At 46.6% G+C, this 20,282-nt stretch overlaps 7 protein-coding genes across 14 annotated transcripts; 2 read left to right on the plus strand and 5 right to left on the minus strand.

The window, feature by feature from the left end:
• The first annotated feature begins 773 nt into the window (after nucleotides 1-773).
• On the plus strand, nucleotides 774-6,997 carry LOC117894841 (G2/mitotic-specific cyclin-A). 2 transcript variants are annotated; one of them, XM_034802091.1, is made up of 8 exons: nucleotides 774-1,475; nucleotides 2,129-2,340; nucleotides 2,407-2,677; nucleotides 5,345-5,568; nucleotides 5,626-5,830; nucleotides 5,896-6,143; nucleotides 6,216-6,359; nucleotides 6,404-6,997. In XM_034802091.1, coding segments are annotated over exons 1-8 (1,539 nt in total). In that variant the 5' UTR covers nucleotides 774-1,241; the 3' UTR covers nucleotides 6,405-6,997. The 2 variants fall into 2 exon arrangements, with proteins under 2 accessions (XP_034657982.1, XP_034657981.1); XM_034802090.1 differs by having other exon boundaries at nucleotides 6,216-6,997.
• On the minus strand, nucleotides 3,174-4,653 carry LOC117894843 (RIB43A-like with coiled-coils protein 2). Its single transcript, XM_034802093.1, has 2 exons — nucleotides 4,455-4,653; nucleotides 3,174-4,398 (listed from the first exon to the last, which is right to left on the minus strand). Exons 1-2 carry the CDS (start codon nucleotides 4,578-4,580, stop codon nucleotides 3,379-3,381), a joined length of 1,146 nt encoding a protein of 381 aa, XP_034657984.1. The 5' UTR covers nucleotides 4,581-4,653; the 3' UTR covers nucleotides 3,174-3,378.
• A 696-nt stretch (nucleotides 6,998-7,693) lies between the features above and the next one.
• On the minus strand, nucleotides 7,694-19,565 carry LOC117894844 (NADH-cytochrome b5 reductase 3). Of its 6 annotated transcripts, XM_034802094.1 has the most exons (5): nucleotides 19,554-19,565; nucleotides 11,258-11,297; nucleotides 9,045-9,698; nucleotides 8,888-8,987; nucleotides 8,266-8,495 (listed from the first exon to the last, which is right to left on the minus strand). In XM_034802094.1, the coding sequence occupies exons 2-5, from the start codon at nucleotides 11,279-11,281 to the stop codon at nucleotides 8,281-8,283; spliced, it is 993 nt and encodes a 330-aa protein (XP_034657985.1). In that variant the 5' UTR covers nucleotides 11,282-11,297; nucleotides 19,554-19,565; the 3' UTR covers nucleotides 8,266-8,280. The 6 variants fall into 6 exon arrangements, with proteins under 6 accessions (XP_034657987.1, XP_034657990.1, XP_034657985.1 ...); XM_034802096.1 differs by lacking the exons at nucleotides 8,266-8,495; nucleotides 19,554-19,565 and adding an exon at nucleotides 7,694-8,151 and having other exon boundaries at nucleotides 11,258-11,495; XM_034802099.1 differs by lacking the exons at nucleotides 8,266-8,495; nucleotides 11,258-11,297; nucleotides 19,554-19,565 and adding exons at nucleotides 7,694-8,151; nucleotides 10,280-10,432.
• Nucleotides 12,305-13,914, minus strand: LOC117894849 (protein telomere ends associated-like). 2 transcript variants are annotated; one of them, XM_034802105.1, is made up of 3 exons: nucleotides 13,509-13,914; nucleotides 12,928-13,443; nucleotides 12,305-12,823 (listed from the first exon to the last, which is right to left on the minus strand). In XM_034802105.1, exons 2-3 carry the CDS (start codon nucleotides 12,946-12,948, stop codon nucleotides 12,590-12,592), a joined length of 255 nt encoding a protein of 84 aa, XP_034657996.1. In that variant the 5' UTR covers nucleotides 12,949-13,443; nucleotides 13,509-13,914; the 3' UTR covers nucleotides 12,305-12,589. The 2 variants fall into 2 exon arrangements, with proteins under 2 accessions (XP_034657996.1, XP_034657995.1); XM_034802104.1 differs by having other exon boundaries at nucleotides 12,305-12,839.
• Nucleotides 13,901-16,641, minus strand: LOC117893362 (protein telomere ends associated-like). Its single transcript, XM_034799953.1, has 6 exons — nucleotides 16,633-16,641; nucleotides 16,366-16,558; nucleotides 15,377-16,271; nucleotides 15,267-15,314; nucleotides 14,560-15,196; nucleotides 13,901-14,230 (listed from the first exon to the last, which is right to left on the minus strand). The coding sequence occupies exons 1-6, from the start codon at nucleotides 16,639-16,641 to the stop codon at nucleotides 13,901-13,903; spliced, it is 2,112 nt and encodes a 703-aa protein (XP_034655844.1).
• On the plus strand, nucleotides 17,198-18,603 carry LOC117894848 (60S ribosomal protein L10a-2). The gene is made up of 3 exons (XM_034802103.1): nucleotides 17,198-17,253; nucleotides 17,589-17,744; nucleotides 18,054-18,603. Exons 1-3 carry the CDS (start codon nucleotides 17,249-17,251, stop codon nucleotides 18,544-18,546), a joined length of 654 nt encoding a protein of 217 aa, XP_034657994.1. The 5' UTR covers nucleotides 17,198-17,248; the 3' UTR covers nucleotides 18,547-18,603.
• LOC117894842 lies at nucleotides 18,585-20,106 on the minus strand. The gene has a single exon (XM_034802092.1). It carries the CDS (start codon nucleotides 20,044-20,046, stop codon nucleotides 18,658-18,660), a length of 1,389 nt encoding a protein of 462 aa, XP_034657983.1. The 5' UTR covers nucleotides 20,047-20,106; the 3' UTR covers nucleotides 18,585-18,657.
• Between the last annotated feature and the right edge of the window lie 176 nt (nucleotides 20,107-20,282).

Below are 20,282 nucleotides of genomic sequence, written 5' to 3' on the forward strand. Positions count from 1 at the left end.
CCCTTGCTTCAATAACGGCGATTTTAATGAAAAATTCAAATACAAATATGTAAAATATAAGGTCATAAGGTATACAATCCAATAAAAAAGAGTATTTATAATAAGCAAAATTGATTCTTCAATCGGAATAAATTCTTGTTTCAGTGGTGAAAGTCTTTGCAAGCTAGTAATATCAAATAGAACATCAAAATCGTGGAATGGCATTTAAGACTACGGTATATTTACAGTATATTATGAAGATGCAATGGTATATTTGATCGATAGTTCGGATTTCACACTTAGGGCTGTCCAATATTTAAAAAATATAATATCTGTGATATATTTTGCTTGCAAAAAAAATAAGGCTGCGGAGATAAATAGTTTCCATAGAGAAAACAGAAACCTTACATTTTTTTAACATCTTTAATCCTTATTCCACATTTCTGTGTTTTTAATTTGACTTATTCAACTCTTCTTCGCTTTACATACTTAATTCTTTTGAGTAAGTGTTTATGGTTTTTGCTTCAAAACACCCACATACTCTTTCACACTACGAAAATACTCTAGATTCTATCTCACACCTCACAAAAACCACCACTGCTGCATAAATTGCACTTTCCTATGTGGTTAGTTACCGAACTTAAAATATAAAAAAATATCGCAAAAACATATCAATATATTGATATTTTGGGAAAACATAATTACGATATAAATATATTTTTATTATAAAAAATATCGATATATTGATATTCTGATATATATTTGACAACCCTACGCTGGTAGTGACCGGGAAAAAATCAAACAAGCAGTTCTTGCCCCGCGCCTCCGACAACCTTGACAGCCACAAATTTTGTTCAATTTTTGACGGCGTCGGAGCCCAAAGTGAAGTCAGTGCGAGCGTAGCTGCTTAGAAATCTAGAAACAAATTATTCGAGTGCTGGCGAGATGCAAATGTGTTGTAAAAATTGATAGTCAAATGAATTCTGCGTAAATTGTGTAAAGTTTGAGTGTATTTGTGCCGTCTTCCAGCGTCAGGTTTTGATGATAAAATTTGCCTTTGAGTAAATGTAAATGTGTGCGCTGAGCATAGCCGTGCGTATGTGTTGGTGCGAGCGTCGAGCATAAGAAATCGAGTCGACGACAAGCCGAAGCGAACGCAAACGACGCTTAATAAATATCGCAGCTGAAGCGAACGAGATAGAGAGAGAAACGCGCAAAGAAGTCACCATTTTTACGGCAAGGAAGCTGAATTAGAGGCGAAAATGGCCAGTTTCCAAATACTACACGACCTTAACAACAAGGAAAATCCGGGCAAAAGTGGTCCGGGTGTCCTGAAGGAGAAGAATATGGGTGCCACCAAGCAGCCGCTGGCCGTGATCGGAGGCGGCGGTAAGGAGAAAATTGCACTGGGCCCCCGCACCAATTTCGCTGTGCTTAATTCCAACAACAATAATGGAAATGTGCAGCGTGCTCAAGCAGCGCCATCGGGGAAAGTGGTAAGTCCCGAATAGCGCAGTTATTTCCATTCCAGTCTGTCCTTTTTGTTGTTGTTTGTGCTGTGCGCATTCTAATGCAGCTGCTGTCTCGCTGCCTGAGCGTGTTGGTGGTGGGATCTTCCCGTCCATGCGTGTGTGTGTGTATATTTTTTGTGTGAGCAGCCTGCCTGCCTTGCGAAGGGAGCGCCCTCGATCCCCTGGTATGATAGCGGTGGTTGTTCTACGTTTGTGCAGCTCTCTCTCGAAACGCTATGCGCGATTAGGTTGCATGTTCCCACTCCTTCCACTCAGGGGATAACCTCTGTTAATTGTTCGCGCCTAACCTTAAACTAACCTAGAAATTGCACATCCATGTAATTGCAACACTTTGCGCGCCTTTTTCCAAGAGAATACGTAGAGAAAGAGAAGATGAAATGCAATTACAACGCACACTAACACACTCTCGAACACTGTGGGAAGCCAGCCAAAGGCGCGCACAGCAGCAGCAACGTGAGACGTAACAGGATTATTCCAGCGAAAGGAAAAGAGCGAGAGAACCGCAATTGGTGCACTGTTGCTGTAATCGTTACCCCCTTCTTACACAGTCTAAGACACACACACGCGCACACTGATCCAAATTAACATTTCTTTGTGTATGTTACGTTTCGTTACAGCAATTCTTTCGCGACGTTAAGAACATCAATACGGACGAAAACACTGACTACGCTGGCCTGGCCGTGAAGAAATCGAACGTAGTGCCCGTGGTGGAGCAGTTCAAGACATTCTCCGTGTATGAGGACAACATCGACACTCAGGTGGTGCCGCCTGGCGCTGTCAAGAGTCAGACCTCTGCCGCTGACAAGGAGAATCAGCACGACGCCAAGTAGTGAGTATGCTCGTGGCCTCTTCTCCCCCTTTCCTTAACACAGCCGCCCCTCAACCTTCCGTACAGCAATGCTGTGCCCAAGGAGTTCTCCATCCAGCACGAATATGACCTTCAGGGCACACCCATGTCCGTCACCGATGTCATGTCGCCCATGTCTGTGGATCGTTCTATTATCGAGGTCAGCAGCTCCACTGACGACGGCCCGTCCCAGGGCACACAATGTGGCGCTGTCCCCTGTGTCCAGGCCAAGGAGCTGCCGCCCCGCAACGATCGCCAGCGATTCTTCGAGGTGGTGCAGTACCAGATGGACATCTTGAAGAACTTCCACGAGAGCGAGGTAAGTCGAGGGGTGCAAAGTAGTACAACAATTACACAAAGATAAGAAAAACTGTCATCTAAAGGAAATCTCCCCCGTGAGTGCCTGCCTTGGTTTCCCCACCCTCTCCCAGAGCTCTTACTCACATGTGTTGTGTCCGTGTGTGTGCACGCAGGCGCAGAGGGACACAAAAGACACGGACTGCACCCTGATGAGCGGTTTGTGTTGCTTCACGCGTCGCTGCCCTGCCTATATGAGGGTCTTCCTCTGTCTTCCTGTGATCTTCGTCACATGCTCATGAGGCGGGAAATGCGCGCTTTGCCCTGCGCCTTTTTTTTCTTTTCTTGACTCTGCTTCTGTTTTTCCCCCCGGCCATTGTGTACCCTATAAAAGACAATCATTTCTATCCGAATTGTTCGTCTCAAGCAGCAGACTTTCCCTCAGATTGCGGACACTTTTCTTCTCCAATCAGAGTTGATATTTGGTGCTGAAGGAATGTATTTATATGTCTAACAAGACAGTCGCAACGAACACTTGATCCAATTGAGAAAACAAAACTGGTACAAATTTATGGGTTACTGGTGTCCTGGTCGCGACTAGGAAGCCTTCCCCGACTCTCTGCAGTGCTGCAACTGGGACTGGGACAACTTCCAAGTCGCAGTCGGGACACAGAAATGTGTCGAACTGCTTGGAACGTGTGACTGTGTGTGTGTGACTATAGACTAGCGAGAATTCTTGTTAAACTGATCGTAAAAGTCGTCAAAGACGGCATTGTTTAGTTGCTCGAGCGAGTGCTTGCGCTGCTCGTCCTGCTCCACCGCCAGCTTGGCATTGGCCCGCATCAGATCATCGAACTGGTCCTTGCGCCGGCGATCTACCTCGATCTGCTTGAGCATCAGAGTGCGGTCCATGTTGATGGCGTACTGCTCCCACTGCTTGTCCATGAGCTGTGCCTCCGTCTTGCGCTGGGCCGCATCCAGCAGCTGCTGTTCCTGGCCCTTGCGGAAGGCGAGCAACTCCTCGGGCGTCATGCCGCGGTACATGAAGGCGATCTTCTTGTTGGGATCGGTGCGAGACTGGGCAACGTCTGGGTTCTCCGTGAGCATGTCGCTGGACAGCATGTTGTATATCTCGGCCATGTCGTCCTCGTACTTCTCCCGCTTGGCCTGGTCGCGGCCCACCTGCTTCTGCTTGGCCAGATTGACGTTGAACTCGCGCACCTTGTGGATGATGTGGTTGCGCATCACATGCTCCGACTTGGCCATCTCCTCCAGATGCTTGTCGCGGCAGTTGATGTTTTCCATCAGCATGTTGTCCGCCTGGCGACGTGCCTCCTCCGCCTGCTTGCGCTCCAGCACCTGCTGGTCCAGCCAGGCGCGCTGCTGCTCCCGCTGCCGCACCTTGCGGTCATTGTTGTACAGATCCTCGCCGGAGAAGATCTGGGCACTGGAGACGCCCAGTGTGATGTCGTCGTCGGCGATACGCATGGGCTTTGCCTTCTTCAGATAGTTTGGGTCGTTCAGGTCGAACTCGCGGCGCTGCTCCTTGCGCTGGTAGCGGCAGCGGTAGTAGTTGAGGTCCGAGTTGGCGACGCGCGTCTGCATGTCCAGCTCCTTCTCCTTGGCCGCAATAAGGCGCTTCTGCAGCTGCTCCTGCTCCTCGTAGCGCTTGTCGCATTCCTGCTGCACGCTCCGCTGCTTGTTCTTCTCGAGGATTTGGCGCTCCAGCGTGTCGAGATCCAGCTGCACAGTACACAGAGAAGTTGGAGCAGAGTCACAAACCCCACTATAGAACTCACCCCGTACAGACGCTGCTTGGCATTGAAAATGCGCTTCTTGCGCTCCTCCTCGTACTGCTCGCGCTTCTGCAGCTTCATGGCCTCATCGAGGTCCGCCTTCGTGCAGATTCCCAGCTTCAAAGTCATCCTGTGGCTGCTTCAAAATATATAATTTACTCTTGAAAGATTTGTCCGTTCTGAAAGTGTTTCTCTCTCACACTGAAAGCAAATATTTGCCTCTGATTCGGAGTTTGAGTTTGTTTGCCCGGTTGCCGGGTGTTCCGCTTCACGTGTAGTCTCGCAGTTTGTTTGTTATTTGACGCCTCACTCCTATGATTCCATAGATACTCGAAATTTAGTTCTTGTACAGAATTGCAGATTCACTTCCAAATCTTTGTCTTCCGCCTGGCGCTTGACGTGTCCAATAATCGTTAAGGCGACCATTAAAAAAACACCTAATGTACATAAATGAGTACTCGTCGCTCCCTGCATGGTCGTTTTGCAAATGATTTTCTACCCGCTTCTCGATGCGAATCGGCATGCCCCTCACGTACCTCACGAAATAACCAATAAACAAATATAAATTAGTAATTTCGATTCTCTCTTTCTCTGACCGCCCTTACCATGGGAAGCAGGGAGTGGAGTTGTTTCAGTTTTTTGGATTTTGGGTTTTGGTCATGCGTGAGAGATACCCCTTTGTCATATGCTAGCTTCAGGGGTATAATGGAATCGTGGGTGGATAATTTCTCGGGGAAAACCCATTTCTTGGTTCCTCTTTCAAGCTCAAGTATTTCAACCATTCTTTTCCGAACAAATTCGTAGAATTATGTACCCAAATTCACACTTTTTGTTAGCTCTTCCTATAAGCATTATTATTTACTTAGTACATTTGTTTGCTCATAATTTTGTAGAAAAAACGTCGCCCAAAGCGTGAGTACATGCGCAAGCAGAAGGACATTAACTACAATATGCGCTCGATCCTGGTCGATTGGCTGGTGGAGGTGTCCGAGGAGTATAAACTGGACACGGAGACCCTCTATCTGTCGGTCTCCTACCTTGACCGCTTCCTCAGCCAAATGGCAGTGGTGCGCCCCAAGCTCCAGTTGGTTGGCACTGCGGCCATGTACATTGCCTCGTAAGTAGAGTCCAACTTGCTATTTTGAATTTCCTTATGGAACTACTCCTTTTGCAGGAAATACGAGGAGATCTATCCACCAGATGTGGGTGAGTTTGTCTTCCTCACCGACGACAGCTACACCAAGTCGCAAGTGCTGCGCATGGAGCAGGTCATACTGAAGACACTCTCCTTCGATCTGTGCACCCCGACGGCCTATGTGTTTGTCAACACGTACGCTGTCATGTGCGACATGCCCGAGAAGCTGAAGAGTCTGACTCTGGTGGGTTTCTTACGTTTGCCTTATAATTCTTCAATTCCTAACTTTGGCCTCGTTTTGCTTTGCAGTTCCTGTGCGAGCTGGCGCTTATGCAGGGAGAACCGTACTTGGAGTACTTGCCATCGCTGACGTCGGCCGCTGCGCTCGCCATGTCGCGTCACATACTGGGCATGGAGATTTGGACTCCGCATCTGGAGGAAATCACTACCTACAAACTAGAGGACTTGAAGACTGTGGTGCTCGAGCTGTGCCAAACGCACAATACGTCCAAGGAGCTCAACACCCAGGCCATACGGGAAAAGTACAATAGGGAAAAGTAAGCAACGAATAATTCTCTAGGAGATTTCAAGATACTTAATCCTAATTTGATTACTCCTTGTCCATACAGGTACAAGAAGGTAGCTTCCATCGAGACAATCCAGCTGACTGAGAAAGATTTTGATCAGCTCTTGCAGGGCTACATTGCCAAGCAGAAACAGGAGGAGGCGGATATCAATTCCGCATCGGAAGTTAATTTGTTTTATAAGTTTTAAGTGTTTTGTCCCCTGGCCCTCTGCCACGGTCAAATTGTATTTTAGTTTAGGGTTCCATGTATTATTTGTAGGTTTAGATCTAATTGTATTTAAATGAGAAATTGATAGGAGTCGGAGTCGGAATCAGAGAGAGGACAAAAAGGAAGAAAAGACAGCGGAGATACAGTAAGTGGCGGATCGGATTGGCAAGCTTCCGTAACATGTAATGGACAATTTTATATGCCTCGCCATATAAGAGATTAGTCAACGCTAAAATAAACACCTTCTACTGTCCACGGTGAGAGCTTGCCCAGCCGGCACAACACGCCAAGGGAGATCAGAAGCTGCAGCAGTTTTTAGGAAAAACTAACCAAGAAAGAGTATGAAAGAGAACCACAATCAAGGCCAGACAACTGCACTCCATTTGGATAGATACTAAATATTTTACTGTTTGAGTTCTTTTTTTGTGTTTTTTGATACAAGATTATCACATGTACTGTATTAAATGTGTCTTTTAACCATAATCGTACGCACTAACAGCTAGCTTCAGATATTTTATTACATATTTATACACGTACTAACTAGTTAGGCTATAAATGTTCTGTGAACCACGCAACAATTGTAACAAATACACACACAAATCCATTTTACACCCAGACACTTAATAGGTTTTACTTTACCCCACATCACAACACCAAGCCACAGAACAACCAATAAATAATTTGCATTTTAACACAGAAATTAAACTCCATGACACACAAACATACATATCTGAAACCAACGACGCTTAGCAGGTATTTGGCTTAGCGATGCTTCTACAATTAGATACATATACATAGTACGATCTACTAACCCCTCAAATGTAACTTGATAATAGCATTGCTGCTAGCGCGCTCGCCTCGCAAGCTTCATATTCCATAAAAACGTATTGTACTCAATAAAATTGTGAAAGTAATGCACAAGAAATTAATTTTTGGCTCATATTTTCTGGAAGTTTCCCTAGGAAGTTATAGATATAACTCCTTATTTGTTTGGGGTCATAATTAATCAATGGCTAATGCTCATTTATGCATAACCTTGAGAGAATAACTTTAGTCAGCGTCTGTATAGTGTGATTTCGTGGTTATTGGATACTCTCATTAAAAACAGTTTGTCATAGTTCAATCTTGTTTACATTTACAAGCGGAAACATATAACCGAAAATAACGGTTCTAAAATGTCTTTACTCCGTGGGAAATCGATTGGTATTCGATGGGGCATTGGATTGCCCAAATAATATGTGTATGCAAATGCAAAGTCAAAGGTTTAGCGACAACAAATTGTTCACGCACACGGGAAAATGCAAATTTGGATATTTCCTTTTCGTTAACACTTGTTTTTATTCACAAATAATAAAAAAGAGCTACAACAATTAGCACGGATGGTGGGGTGTCACATGTTACACATTTGCTTTTGGTTGACTCGAACGCATCGCAACCCGATGCGCAAGGATGCAGGGAGTCGATGAGTGGATGATGGTTTAGGCAAACATGTGAACATGGAAAACATTACAAAACCGAAATGCAAATTCTTTCTCCAACGCAAGTGAACCCAGGAATTTTGGCAGGAAGGGCCCCAAAGGACGCTGGGCGCACTCCCTCTAGTAGGCGAATCGGGTGTCCGGGTGGAAGTTGAGCTTGTCCAGCGCTGGGTTGCAGGCAAAGTTGATCATGGGTGGCGGGCCGCAGAGCAGCACGATGGTGTCGTCGCTGGCCGGCAGCAGATGTCCGGCGATCATGTCCTCGTTGATGAAGCCCTCACTATAGGCCCAGCCTGTGCGGGATAACAGAGAGAGAGAGCAACGATACGAGGTTAGCCACGAGGCGCGTAGTCTTTCCCACTGGCAAGTGTGAAACGTAAGCAAAATCTCTGACGGGGAAATAAATGCTAGATGGAACTGGCTTAATAGCTAAAACGCTGCTCGGCCCGATGCCCCAGGCGCTCCAGACCCGGTATGCACGTGTAGTTGACCATGGGCGGGGGACCGCAGAGGAGGCACAACGTGTCGGCATCGGGCGGATAGAGGTGCTTCTCCATCATCTCGTCGTTTACGTGTCCGGTGTTGTAGGACCAGGCTATGAACCGGGCGTTGGCCGTTCGCGGCATCCGTTTGAGAGCAGCATGTGGCAAGGGCAGACACAAAATACTTAACATAATAGATGACTTGGATATGGCTCGATTGTGTGTGTGCGTATCAATGGTATTCTATGCGACAGATGCGGAGGAGTAGACTGAATGAAAACGGAGCTAACTAAGGCGGAACTGAAGGATCTTCAATGATACTCGTGCTGGGACCACAGAAAGTGATAATGGTAATCGATTGATGGAAAGTCTGCAATGAACAAGAAGCTCTTGCAATCGTTATGGAAAGACTTGGCGCGTGAGATTAATTGGAGTGTCTGGGAGGCAAAGCAGATAACTTCCATGCCTAAAAGTCATGCTGATGATCATGAAACGATCGAATATGCGATGTGTGATAGGTCCAGTGTGTGCCCCAACTGCAGCTTACCTTCGGCTGCCTTGTCCACGGTGTACCAGACCTTGAATTGGTCGGGATGCTTCTGGGCCAGTTCGTCCAGTTCTCCGCGCAGCAGAATATCCTTTTCGCTCTGTGAGAGATTAGAAGGATTAGGACAGTCGTTTGGCATGGCGGGGGGTCCACTTACCTGGTTGGCAAACAGCAGCGCCATTTCGGTCTTGTCCTTGTCGTTGCGCTTCAGCACTTCTCGGACCAGCTGGAGCATGGGAGTGATGCCCGTGCCGCCGGCAATCATGTTCACACGCTTGGCGGTCACGTGCTTGGGCGGGTCCTTGCGCAGCTTCTTGATGGAGAAGGTGCCGTTGCCCAGGTACTGCAGGCGGCCGGACGGTCCGCGGAACGAGATCTTGTCACCCAGCTCCATCTGCTCCAGATGCTGGGTCATCTTGCCGCCGCCGGGGAACTTCGGATGCGTGTCCTTAAAGTACACCTTGACCACCAGATCGACATAGCCCACGTCCTCGTCGGACGAGATGGGCGTATAGGGACGGATGACCAGCTCATTGTCAATGGTCGCAATCAGGTGAATGTGCTGGCCCACGGGCAGGCCCAGAACGTGCTGCTTGGAGGGCAGGCCGAAGCGGAAGCGACGGGTATCGGTGCTTAGCACCTCCTTCTCGACCAGCGGCAGCAGATACTTGTCATTCGGGTCCACCAGGGTGCGGAGCCGGGCAGTGCGATTCGGCTCACGGCGCGGCTTCGTAGACTTCTTGTTTAGGAAGTAGTGGACGATCAAAGCTCCAGCTACGACGGCTACCACGCCCACGGCGATCGGTACAAACTGCAAGTGTAAAAATAATACATAAATAAATGTAACTTCAAGCAATTTCATGTATGAGTTTTATGGCTGCTCTCGTTATCGTTTTCTCAATTTGATTGCTGGAAAAACATGCATAATTATCGTGTCAAACAATCAACGATAAAAAAGATATCAATGATGTTTGCTGCTGTAAATACACATGCACACACGCTTGTACATAGTACAGAGATTGCGTACGTGCGAGAGATTGAGTGGACGCTTATGACACACCTCATGTCTAGTGTCTTGTTTTATTTGCTATTTTCGAGTCGACTGATTAGCGGGGCTGATTAAAGGTCAAGAGGGAATATGGAAACTACCGCTCTGGCGCGATAGGAGAAAACGTAGATGAAATCTCGATTCGCATCTCGCACCATTTTCGGCCTGCGACCGCAACGCAACAGCTGATTGAGGTTACTGGTTTAACTCCACTGGCGGGTCGCACTTTGGTCACGCCACCGACCTTGAAACTCGAGGGCCGGCCTAAATCCCACTGCGCTGCACACTTGAGAGGGTAGCGAATAGTGCGGTTATGACGTCACAGCCACCTTATATCAACTTACATCAATATCCGTCATTGTTCACACACTTGTTTAATGCAAATGGTGTTTGTTTTTTTGTCCAGTTTCTAATTTGACTTGCAAGCAAACTTGAAAGGGAGCGAAAACGACGACACAAACGCGTGCGACCAAGCGCTGAAATTTGAATGAAGTCGTCGCGTTTAGCTTTGCACTGCTTTACCTTATCAACCTCCCTCTCTCTATCTCTCTTACTCTCTCCCTTTACCACTTTGAATCGCGATGTCGAGTCACCGCGATTCAGCTACAGTGAAAAATAGGTAAAAAGTTCATTTTTGATTAGAAAAAAGATCTTCTATTTGATAAAGTGGTCCGAACCTAGCGCAATTAGGCCAGGTCAGATTATATAGTGGCATGTGCCCAATTACAACAAATAGTGGACATTTTTTCCACTTTGCAGTATCTACACTGTACGCTATGATAGTACGAGAGCAAGAGAGCAATACTGAAAGAGCGCACAAATGATAGTAAATTACAAAGTCATGCAAGTTTTGTTTTATTGATTAAGAGCGCAAAGGCTCTCTTTGTTTGGGTGGCGTGCAGAGAGTGAGTGCTAGCCTCCTAACAGCTGACTGGCCTTGGCATTGCAGTGCACCGGCTTTGTACTGAAAAAGATTTATTTTGGAGAGAGAGGGGAGTCCAATGGGGGAGATACTTTTTCGTCATGAAGAGAGTGCACGGCGTAGGCGACTGCTTGACTGACTACTGCTTAGATGAAAACACGATGAGGACTGGGTGGCCACCACCAAGCACCCAAAGGAGGGGCCTACGATGGCATCTCTATAAATAGCGGTGCGACGTCACTTGCTAAAAATCTACACTAATGCAAACGACAAAGCATTTCTCCCGAGAATGGGAATGAGCCGCTAGTGCGGGTGTGTGCCTGACAATTATGAAATGCCACTCATTTGCAACAGGAGTTATGTAAAGCGATGCTGGGCTGCAACTTGTGTCGTAACTTACGTTGCTCTCGATGAGACGCGCCATATCCAGGCGTCAGTCACTATCTTCACACGCGCAGTTTCTGGTGGGAAAATCAATGGGTGCACTCTTGGATAAATTATATAATTCGAAATTTGTGTGGGCGCTAATACAAGGCGCAGCGACTAACGGCGTACTATCGAAGGCAGTGTTTTGTTTGCACGCACTCTTTATGCTTTATGTCTGCACTCCGTTCTCTCTGAGAGCGGGCCACCGTGCTCTCATTTGTGTCGTATGGAGCTGATGTAGCAATGGAGCTGAAAGAGAGTTGTTATAAGACGAGCTCTAACATTTCCAATAACTAATATTCACCTTGTCTGTAGACTGTCACCAGGCCGGGGGGTTGAACTAGTATAGTGGGTAAGAATCAAAACAATCCCAGCCAGCTGCGCTGCACGAGCTGGAGCTGCCAGATCTCAGCAAAAAGGTAACTCGGCAATAGTATCGTTCAGCTATCGACCACCAAATGATAGTATCGATCCGAGCCGATGTAGTTGTTAGTGATGGAAAAGGGGACAGCTTATGATTGTTTTATTTAAAAGTATCAAATACACAAAATGGGTTAAGCTTTATGTATTTAGTCGTACAATATTCATGATTAGTACGAATTAAGTTTCATTTAGGCCAAACAAGGCCAGAAGTTCAGCAAGGTCCACACTGTCCGTTTCTTTGAAATTCGATTTCAGATTGAGGAGAAGCTGTCGGTGTGCTGGTAGCCAAAAATATAGCATCGTGGACTTGGACTGTATTCCCATGTATGTATATCTTCCAGCAAACTTAACAATGCAATTAAAAATTTGTTGCTGTTGTTTAAAGTCTGCTCTTTAAATGCCCAAAAACGAGAACCTTTGGCAAAATAGGCGATGGAGTCATTTAAAAATTGTAATTGTAGTGACAACTGGAAAAGACACTGTGTGCCAGTTGTCTTAATTTCAAATACTGATAATTAAATAACAGATAACTAAATAAAATTAAATTTTAAAATAAAATCAGGATCGATTATTTTTCCTCTCAATTTTATTGGTTGGAATCAAGTACAATACAATATTCCCCGTGTACTTTGAAATAATTACTCAACTGAACTTTTTGAGTTCAAAATTGTTTTTCTATTATTATTTCGCTCCACTTTGCAAAAGATGGCGCAGTTCTGCAGCACGAGCAGTGGTCCCTTGCCGCTGATCTTGTCACTAATTGTCACAGTCACATCTTCATTTACCTTGCGTATTGTTATGTTCGTAGAATTCAAGAGAGCGTCCCGCTGAGAGGATGCTAGAGGAGTGTTGCCCGTAGAGCGCTCCTGCGTCTCTGGTACTACTACTGAAGCAGCGTCTCTGCATTCGATGCCGGATTCACTGTCGCTTTGGGAATGGCAAAACAGGTCACGTTCGACAGTGTCTCGTGACTGGCAGCCAAGTTTATAACTTGGTCTTCCGTCTGGATTTGCTCCCACTGGAACTCCTCGCTGTTGAGGCAGCTGCCGCGCATCTTGTCCGGAAACCTGATCGTCTGCTGCTTGACCTGCTGGCTCTGCATAAGCGGACCCACTTCCTCCAATTCCACAAAACTGGTGGTTTGAGATAGAAATCTATATGTCACTGCAAGGCAGAGTAGAGACTGAATAAGTGGACAACCAAATCAGGCATAAAACTTACCACATGGTGTGGGTGTAGCATCAGCAAAGATTTCCTCGTTTAGTGCTGCATTCGTGATGCGCGGTACTTGGCGTATCCATTAATCAAGCGTCCAGCAGCTCTGATAAAACTTCTCACGTTCGTGGAACAACAATTCCTCGATCCTCGATCTGCCTACCATTACAATCCTCGTAGTGCTGCTGAACAATTGCATCGAAATCTGTGTGCAGCATTAGATCTTTCCAGTGCAGCATCTTTGGCGACAGCTGATCCAACTCCAGCGAGGGCATTTCCACTCTCTTGCTGTGCAACAGGCGGCGCAACAGGTTCAGCTTCACGTGCAAATGGAGTGGCCAATGGGTTCTCCACAACCTGCTGATAACATCGCTGCAGCATGCTCTCGTTATCATAGAGAGCCTCGCCGTTGTAGAAGATTGTGTAGGTACAGAACTCCTCTTGGTTGAGCAGGGAGAGTTTCCGCCAAATCTTTTTCATCAGCCCTTCTCTCTTATAGATCAAATATAACATATTTTGCTCCTGTTAAGGGATAGACGAGATTAGTTTTTGTTTGCCATTAATGTCCGTGTTATTGGCTTTCCTACCTGTTCGCTTGGCGCTTCAAAGACTCTCACAATTTATTCGAGAAGAAACTGGTTACTTGTAATAACGGCAGATGCCTCAGGATTGACTTCATCAGCTGTGCTGCTTTCTGTTACCTCAGATGATGTTGTCTGCACTTCTTTGGGTGCTGGTACAGATGTTATGGATCCTGGACTATCAGTGGCACAAGGTTCTTCAGCCTCTCGCTTTGCAGTAGAGGTTGTACTCTCGGGTACCTTGCTGGTCCATACTATTTGTTCTAGTATAGTCACAGTGTTTGGTTTCTCTGCAGTTGCAACTTCAACTACAATAGAGGCTGCTGGACATTTTTCAGGGACTTTTTCAGTTGCAGTTGCTGCCTTGATTGCCTTATTGAAATCGCTGACCGTTTCGATTATTTCGTCTCCAGGACTGCACGTCTCTCGGGACATGCCACATGGCGTGATATGTAAGCTTTCAGATTGTGGGGCACGTAAGGAACTACATTCGACTTTTGTTTCACGTCAAGCACAGCTTGCCTGGCTGCATAAAATCTTTCCATATCTGGAGTGCTCTGGCGCAGGACAGATACGTTGCTCTCATGGCAACGATTGGCACAGCGAGAGCTTAGATCTGTCTCTGTCTCTGGCTGTTGCTCCATCTCTGGCTGTGGCTCTATCTCTGGCTGTTGCTCTATCTCTGGATGTGGCTCTATCTCTGGCGGTGGCTCTATCTCTGACTGTTGCTCTATCTCTATCTATAGACCTCTATCTATATCTATAGATAGAGCAACAGCCAGAGATAGAGCCACAGCCGGAAATGGAGCCACAGCCAGATATAGAGCAACAGCCAGAAATAGATCCACAGCCGGAGATGGAGCCACAGCCAGAGACAGAGACAGATCTAAGCTCCAGATATGGAAAGATTTTATGCAGCCAGGCAAGCTGTGCTTGACGTGACACAAAAGTCACAGCACAGCGAGAGCTTAGATCTGTCTCTGTCTCTGGCTGTTGCTCTATCTCTGGCTGTGGCTCCATCTCTGGCTGTGGCTCCATTTTTGTGCTGTGGCTCTATCTCTGGCTGTGGCTCTACCTCCGAAGTAGATGGTTCAGCTTCTGACGGCTCTTCTGTCGCCTCTGTTATGGATACAGCAAACTGCAGACACTTGGCACGAAGCTCTGGCGGTGCTGAATCGAAATTATATTTGTACATTTCACGGATTATCCTGGATGTGTAAAAGGAGTTATAGTACTGTCGAAGCTGTAGCATACTGAAGTGGTTGGCCAGCTGAACCTTTAGCTCATCGACATTGATGCTTCTACAGAAGGTATTAAACGACACCGGCAACCTGTACTTAATACCATTCTGAGTTATCAGAGTGATTTCCTTTTCGGGTGGTGGCTTTGTCGCACTTTCTACCCATCTCCTGGCATTCTCATTCAAGATTTCTGCCTGTGCGCATAGCTTTTCCATGAGAGATGGATCCCCACCACAGTCGAAACGGTATCTGACTCTTTCCCGAATATGGGGAAATATGTAGAACCAACGATAGAACGTATCGAAAGCCTCTATGCAGCGGGGGTCTAGCGGGTTGGCAGTCAGCGTCGACAGCAGCGACGGACTTCTATAAACTTGTCTCAGCGCGGACTCGAAAATGTCATCGTAGTTAATATGGCGCCTGAATACCTCAAAGATCACGGGATACTTGATGCTGCAATGAAACATGAGAGTTATTACCCGCACACAACAGGCTTGTCATACAGGGTTATGGTTAGGCTTACCCTTTCTTCAACAGGTCAGTGACCAAAATCGGCTCGCTTGGACTTTGCCTACGTTTTTTAGAAACGAAAATATTTAGCTGGCAGTCACTCAGAAAAAAAGAAATACTTACGGGTCTGCCTCATTCGGAGCGGTTCGCTCCAAACTGTCGGCAAAAAATGAGCTGGTCGGTGGACTCAGCAGTATTTTGCGTACCACTCCGGGACATGGCTTTAGATTGAACTGGAATCGCTCGCGTATTTCGGGAGGTCTGTAGAACAGCCTGTAGTATTCCCTGGTACAGGTTTCTATGGATAAAGTCTTAAACTCGTCTTCGGTCCGCATTTTCTCGCTGATTTCCTCCAGATTCTTGATATAATATTTGAAAAACTGAAAGCTGACAGGTGCTACAACCGTTTCTTCCACCAATTCGGGTCGCTCAAGATCTGGCGACGGTTTAATCAACTCTGTTAAATTTTGCCTCAGCTTGTCGGCTTGCTCGGGCGTCGGTACTGCTAGCAGGCGAGCGCTCATGACCGACGTACACGGTTTCAGGGTGTACTTGCATCGCTCACGAATCTCCGGACTTAAATAAAACGCAAAGTAAAAGGCATGAGCGCATTCCTCAAAGTCCATGAACCAATACTGGGGGTCGTTGAGCTTCAGTTGCCACACAATATCGTTGAGGATCAACACATATTTCTGGAATTCTTCAAAGCTCACTATCGAAAAGTCGCTGTCAGGGGTACAAAGAGTTGAAGCGTTCCTTGATTCAGGCTCCCGATGCAACGCGGGTTCTTCGACTGTGATAGTCTCTTTGTTATGCTCTGCCAAACTCTTGGCTGCCGATTCAACAATGGGATGACCAGCTTCCAACAACTTCGGCATAAAGGTTGTAGTTGTCCCACGGAATATATTGGTGGTCTTTCGCTTTTCGGGAAACATGTAGAAGGATTTGTAGAATTCCCGCAACTGATGTTGTTCTGTTGTCGGGCTTGTTGACTTGTGTTCCATGGCTCCATGTTGTACTTGTGTTCCATGAAAATTCGTATCTTCTCCATGTCCACTCATCCTGTTCTGCTTCCGGCATAGAGAGCAATATATTCCTGATTTTGTGGGGACACGAGCGCAGCTTGAACTTATAGCGCTCGCGAACACTGGCGTCCCTGTAGAAGGCATGGTAATAACATCTGGCACACTCGTCCAGCGTTTTGTTGGCTTTCGCAGCCTGATCGCGCTGAACATCGTGGGCGATGTCCGGCAAGTTCTTTATTAGGTGACTAAATTTCTGGAAGGTTATGGCTGGTTTCCTTTCCTGCAGGAGGATACATTTGTATATTGTTACGAAAATTGGGGAAGTAAACTCCCAGAAGTTGTTGGTACACTTACTGCTTGCATTTTGGCTTTGTCTTGGGACTCATTTTTATGCGTATTTCGCGCAAAACTTACAAGCGGAAACAAAAACGCCGATACGAAAAGAGCGGTTCCGTGTTAGGGATGACCAGGTTGACGATATTTTGGGCCATGTACATTAGACTTGCACAAGGTGGACTAACTTATAAGGTGACGTCTTCACCTTGAGATAAAATGAAAATATCTTCACACAGCCAGCAAAATGGATTTTGAAGAACACAAAAATCATTCTTCAGCAGCAGCTGGTTGCATGAAGAAATGAAGAAATTTTAAAGGAAAAGGTCTGAAAAACACGAGTTTTGGTTTTATAATTTAATTTTTAATAAGAACATTTGTACATGAGCCACTTTCAAATCTTTCGCGACCTTGCCGCATTAACTCCCAAAATTTTGTCCGCGACCAGCCTTCCGCGTTGAAAAGGCAATCTGCCACCGACGAGGGTTGGTTACCTATATATTTTTTTAGATCCTGTACCGAACATAAAATATCATAAAATATCGCAAAAACATATCGATATATTGGTATTTTGATATATATTTGACAACCCTATCGGCTTCTTCCTTTCTTTTTGCCGACGTTCCGAAGTGCAGACATGGCGTAAGTGTGAAAAAAATAAATCTTTGAAAATACACGGCATCCTTAATGTTTTTGACATGGTTTAACTGTAATTTGTTAAATGATGGTACGACAACGATGAAATGCATAGTATTTTATGCATTTGGCAATCAGAAACCAGCTTTTTAGACCATCTTCCATGTCCATATCAGTTTGGAAATGATTGCAAAATTAAATGTGATTTTGTGCAAAGAGTGGAGCTATTAATGTGAGCTGCACTCAATTGCACAATGCCGCGACAGTTAAACACCGCCTAGACTATAGTTGTATGATGCGTTTTGTGGATATGTTGGCTAATAATTTACTTTATGTTGCAGATCGAAAGTTTCGCGTGACACGCTCTATGAGGGCGTCAGTGGAATTCTTGAGAATTCGCTGAAGAAGAAGCGTGGCTTCCTCGAGACGGTGGAGTTGCAAATCGGCCTCAAGAACTACGATCCCCAGAAGGACAAGCGTTTCTCCGGCACTGTCAAGTACGTTGGCTAAAATACCTGCGCCAGTGAGTACGTCTGCTCCCCGCGAGCAGTGTGCCACAGCGTCAGGAAGTCGATGATGTGGTAACACAGCTCGGCGGACCTGCACTCAGGGTCTTAAAAACAAATTGAGTAGGTCTTCCAGCAATGGAGACCGACCCCTATAGTTATTAAATTGAAAACACGCGTGCTCCCCCGTGGGCTTTGTAAGTTTTCTGCGTTCCCAATATTATACCACCCTCCAGTTAGAGCTAACGTCTTTGTGGTGTCAATGGCTTACTGATTCATTTTTTCGTTTTTGATCTGCAGGTTGAAGCACATCCCACGTCCCAAGATGAAGGTGTGCATCCTCGGCGATCAGCAGCATTGCGACGAGGCCAAGGCTAATGGCGTTGAGTTCATGGATGCCGAAGCCCTGAAGAAGCTGAACAAGAACAAGAAACTTGTGAAGAAGCTGGCCAAGTCCTACGACGCGTTCCTGGCTTCCGAGTCCCTCATCAAGCAGATCCCACGTCTGCTGGGTCCCGGCCTGAACAAGGCTGGCAAGTTCCCTGCCCTGCTGTCGCATCAGGAGTCCATGATTGGCAAGATCGAGGAGGTCAAGTCCACCATCAAGTTCCAGATGAAGAAGGTTCTGTGCCTGTCGGTCGCCGTCGGACACGTTGACATGAAGAGCGACGAGCTTGCCCAGAACGTCAACCTGTCGATCAATTTCCTGGTCTCCCTGTTGAAGAAGAACTGGCAGAATGTGCGCTCGCTGCACATCAAGTCCTCCATGGGCCCACCCCAGCGTCTCTACTAGATGTCCATATTTTTTAACATCAGATAATAAATGAGGAATTACATTTTGCTAAATGTATCTAAACTAAATTACTTTTTATTGCAACTATTCGGAATTTGGTGTGTGGAAAGTTTAGATTTCAGTGGAGCTTATGGTTCGTGCAAGAAAGTCGCGCACTCGCAAGCCTCTCTCCGTCTCTTCTTCGGCATCATCGCAGCAGTCTGGCAGTGGGTCTGCCTTAAACTTGGAGACATCCACTGCGTTGCCCCATTCCAGCATGTGCGGCTCGCTTACCTGCTCCAGCAGATTGTGCAGGACTGCAGCGGCTGTAATAATGCAGGAGGCCGTCTGGAAACGGATGTCCAGCGGTTGGATGAAAAAGTGCCACCGCGACATCAGACGGTGCAGAGCACAGTCGCTCAACTCCTTCAGACGTTCTGCCACTTCGTTGAAGTCGTGCTCGTGCGGTGAAATGGGATCCGCGTAGCGCTGGAGTAGCCATCGACGCAGGGGATAATTTTGTTGAGGCGGAACCAAGACAAAGGGAGATATTAGGCGACCGTTTATGGGTATCTGGGGCAGATCCGTAAGTCGGTTTGGCGCCTTGGCGAACATTGGCATCATGGAGGCCTTGCTTCCGTGGCCGAGCCGTAGTTCGCGGAAGAGCATGCGGTCGTCCAATAGAAACTCCATGCGCATTACCGATTGACCAGCATTGTTCACGGGCCCGCCATTGGCACGTATCGGAATGGAACACACGCCCAGTATGCCAACGAGGGCGGCCGGCATGTTGCTTTCTTTCTGGAAACCTGCCATCACATTGCTGCAGTCTGGCTCGGATTGGGGCAATTTGCGTAGAGCTTTTCCTAACGTGGTCATGACGGCGTTGCAGAAGAGTTTCAGACACTTGATTGTCTTTACCCGGGGTACGGAAAACAGACTCGATATGATCGAGAGGCGCTCGCCGCTGGCCAGATAGTATACTGCCAAGGCAACGCATTTGTCTAGGGAAATTTCGAGCGAGCTACCACCACACTGTCCCCCCTGGCGCATTGCAGGTGTTAGCTGCCGGCAGAGCGCTTCAAAGGTGCTCCGGGTAATGTGCAGTTTGTTGAGGAACTCTTCATCGCTCAGCTCCGGGAATATGTCCTCAGAGACAGTCTGCTGATCGTCTTCTGATTCCTCGTTGGCATCGCTCTCCTCGGACTCGCCATCTTCCAGGCTGGCACGCTTGAGGCGCAGCATGGCATACATCTGCATGTAATTGGATTGCATCTCCACCATTTGCTGCATGAAAAACGATCGCAGAAGCCTATACCGTCGCCTGCTCCTCTGCTGCGACCGTCGTCTGTGTGTAATCACAGTAAGCTGAACATGCTGTATGTGCAGCCACAGGAGCCTGGCGATTCTCTCCTTGCGCTTCTGACTATCTTCATCCTTGGTTTGGTTTCTTTTACTCTCCACCAGCTTGGCCAAGGCATTGTTTAAATTTCTGTTGATTAATTCCAGTTCTTTCTCCATTTTGTTTGTTTTCTTTGCTTATTATTTTATTAGGGATGGGCGGCACTGAAATGGAAGTATCGCTTCACATTTATACAGAAATTAAATCCAATCAAAGCACTGTTTGAATACGCGTAATATTCTGATTGAAATTGTTCACACGCGGGGTAAAAAGCAATTTGTTTAAGCATAATTGAACGACATATAAATGGAATATTATATCTGATGCTATCTGTTGATGGCTATCGATATTTTAT

The sequence above is a fragment of the Drosophila subobscura genome, chromosome J (assembly GCF_008121235.1).
Source record: "Drosophila subobscura isolate 14011-0131.10 chromosome J, UCBerk_Dsub_1.0, whole genome shotgun sequence".
In the NCBI taxonomy this organism is placed as follows: Eukaryota; Metazoa; Arthropoda; class Insecta; order Diptera; family Drosophilidae; genus Drosophila; species Drosophila subobscura.

What these genes read in the sequence shown, in the direction of transcription:
- LOC117894841 (XM_034802090.1), top strand. Translation starts at nt 1,242, where the DNA reads ATGGCCAGTTTCCAAATACTACACGACCTTAACAACAAGGAAAATCCG. An exon ending in CAGCGCCATCGGGGAAAGTG is followed by an intron (nt 1,476 to 2,128) that starts GTAAGTCCCGAA and finishes GTTTCGTTACAG; the next exon opens with CAATTCTTTCGCGACGTTAA. An exon ending in AGAACTTCCACGAGAGCGAG is followed by an intron (nt 2,678 to 5,344) that starts GTAAGTCGAGGG and finishes ATAATTTTGTAG; the next exon opens with AAAAAACGTCGCCCAAAGCG.
- LOC117894843 (XM_034802093.1), bottom strand. Translation starts at nt 4,580, where the DNA reads ATGACTTTGAAGCTGGGAATCTGCACGAAGGCGGACCTCGATGAGGCC. An exon ending in CCAAGCAGCGTCTGTACGGG is followed by an intron (nt 4,399 to 4,454) that starts GTGAGTTCTATA and finishes TGTACTGTGCAG; the next exon opens with CTGGATCTCGACACGCTGGA.
- LOC117894844 (XM_034802094.1), bottom strand. Translation starts at nt 11,281, where the DNA reads ATGGCGCGTCTCATCGAGAGCAAC. An exon ending in CGCGTCTCATCGAGAGCAAC is followed by an intron (nt 9,699 to 11,257) that starts GTAAGTTACGAC and finishes TTACACTTGCAG; the next exon opens with TTTGTACCGATCGCCGTGGG. An exon ending in CGTGGACAAGGCAGCCGAAG is followed by an intron (nt 8,496 to 8,887) that starts GTAAGCTGCAGT and finishes TGCCACATGCTG; the next exon opens with CTCTCAAACGGATGCCGCGA.
- LOC117894849 (XM_034802105.1), bottom strand. Translation starts at nt 12,948, where the DNA reads ATGCTACACCCACACCATGTG. An exon ending in TGCTACACCCACACCATGTG is followed by an intron (nt 12,824 to 12,927) that starts GTAAGTTTTATG and finishes GTGGAATTGGAG; the next exon opens with GAAGTGGGTCCGCTTATGCA.
- LOC117893362 (XM_034799953.1), bottom strand. An exon ending in ACTGACCTGTTGAAGAAAGG is followed by an intron (nt 15,197 to 15,266) that starts GTAAGCCTAACC and finishes GTTTCATTGCAG; the next exon opens with CATCAAGTATCCCGTGATCT. An exon ending in AGGTAGAGCCACAGCCAGAG is followed by an intron (nt 14,231 to 14,559) that starts ATAGAGCCACAG and finishes ATAGAGATAGAG; the next exon opens with CAACAGTCAGAGATAGAGCC.
- LOC117894848 (XM_034802103.1), top strand. An exon ending in CGTTTCTCCGGCACTGTCAA is followed by an intron (nt 17,745 to 18,053) that starts GTACGTTGGCTA and finishes TTTGATCTGCAG; the next exon opens with GTTGAAGCACATCCCACGTC.
- LOC117894842 (XM_034802092.1), bottom strand. Translation starts at nt 20,046, where the DNA reads ATGGAGAAAGAACTGGAATTAATCAACAGAAATTTAAACAATGCCTTG.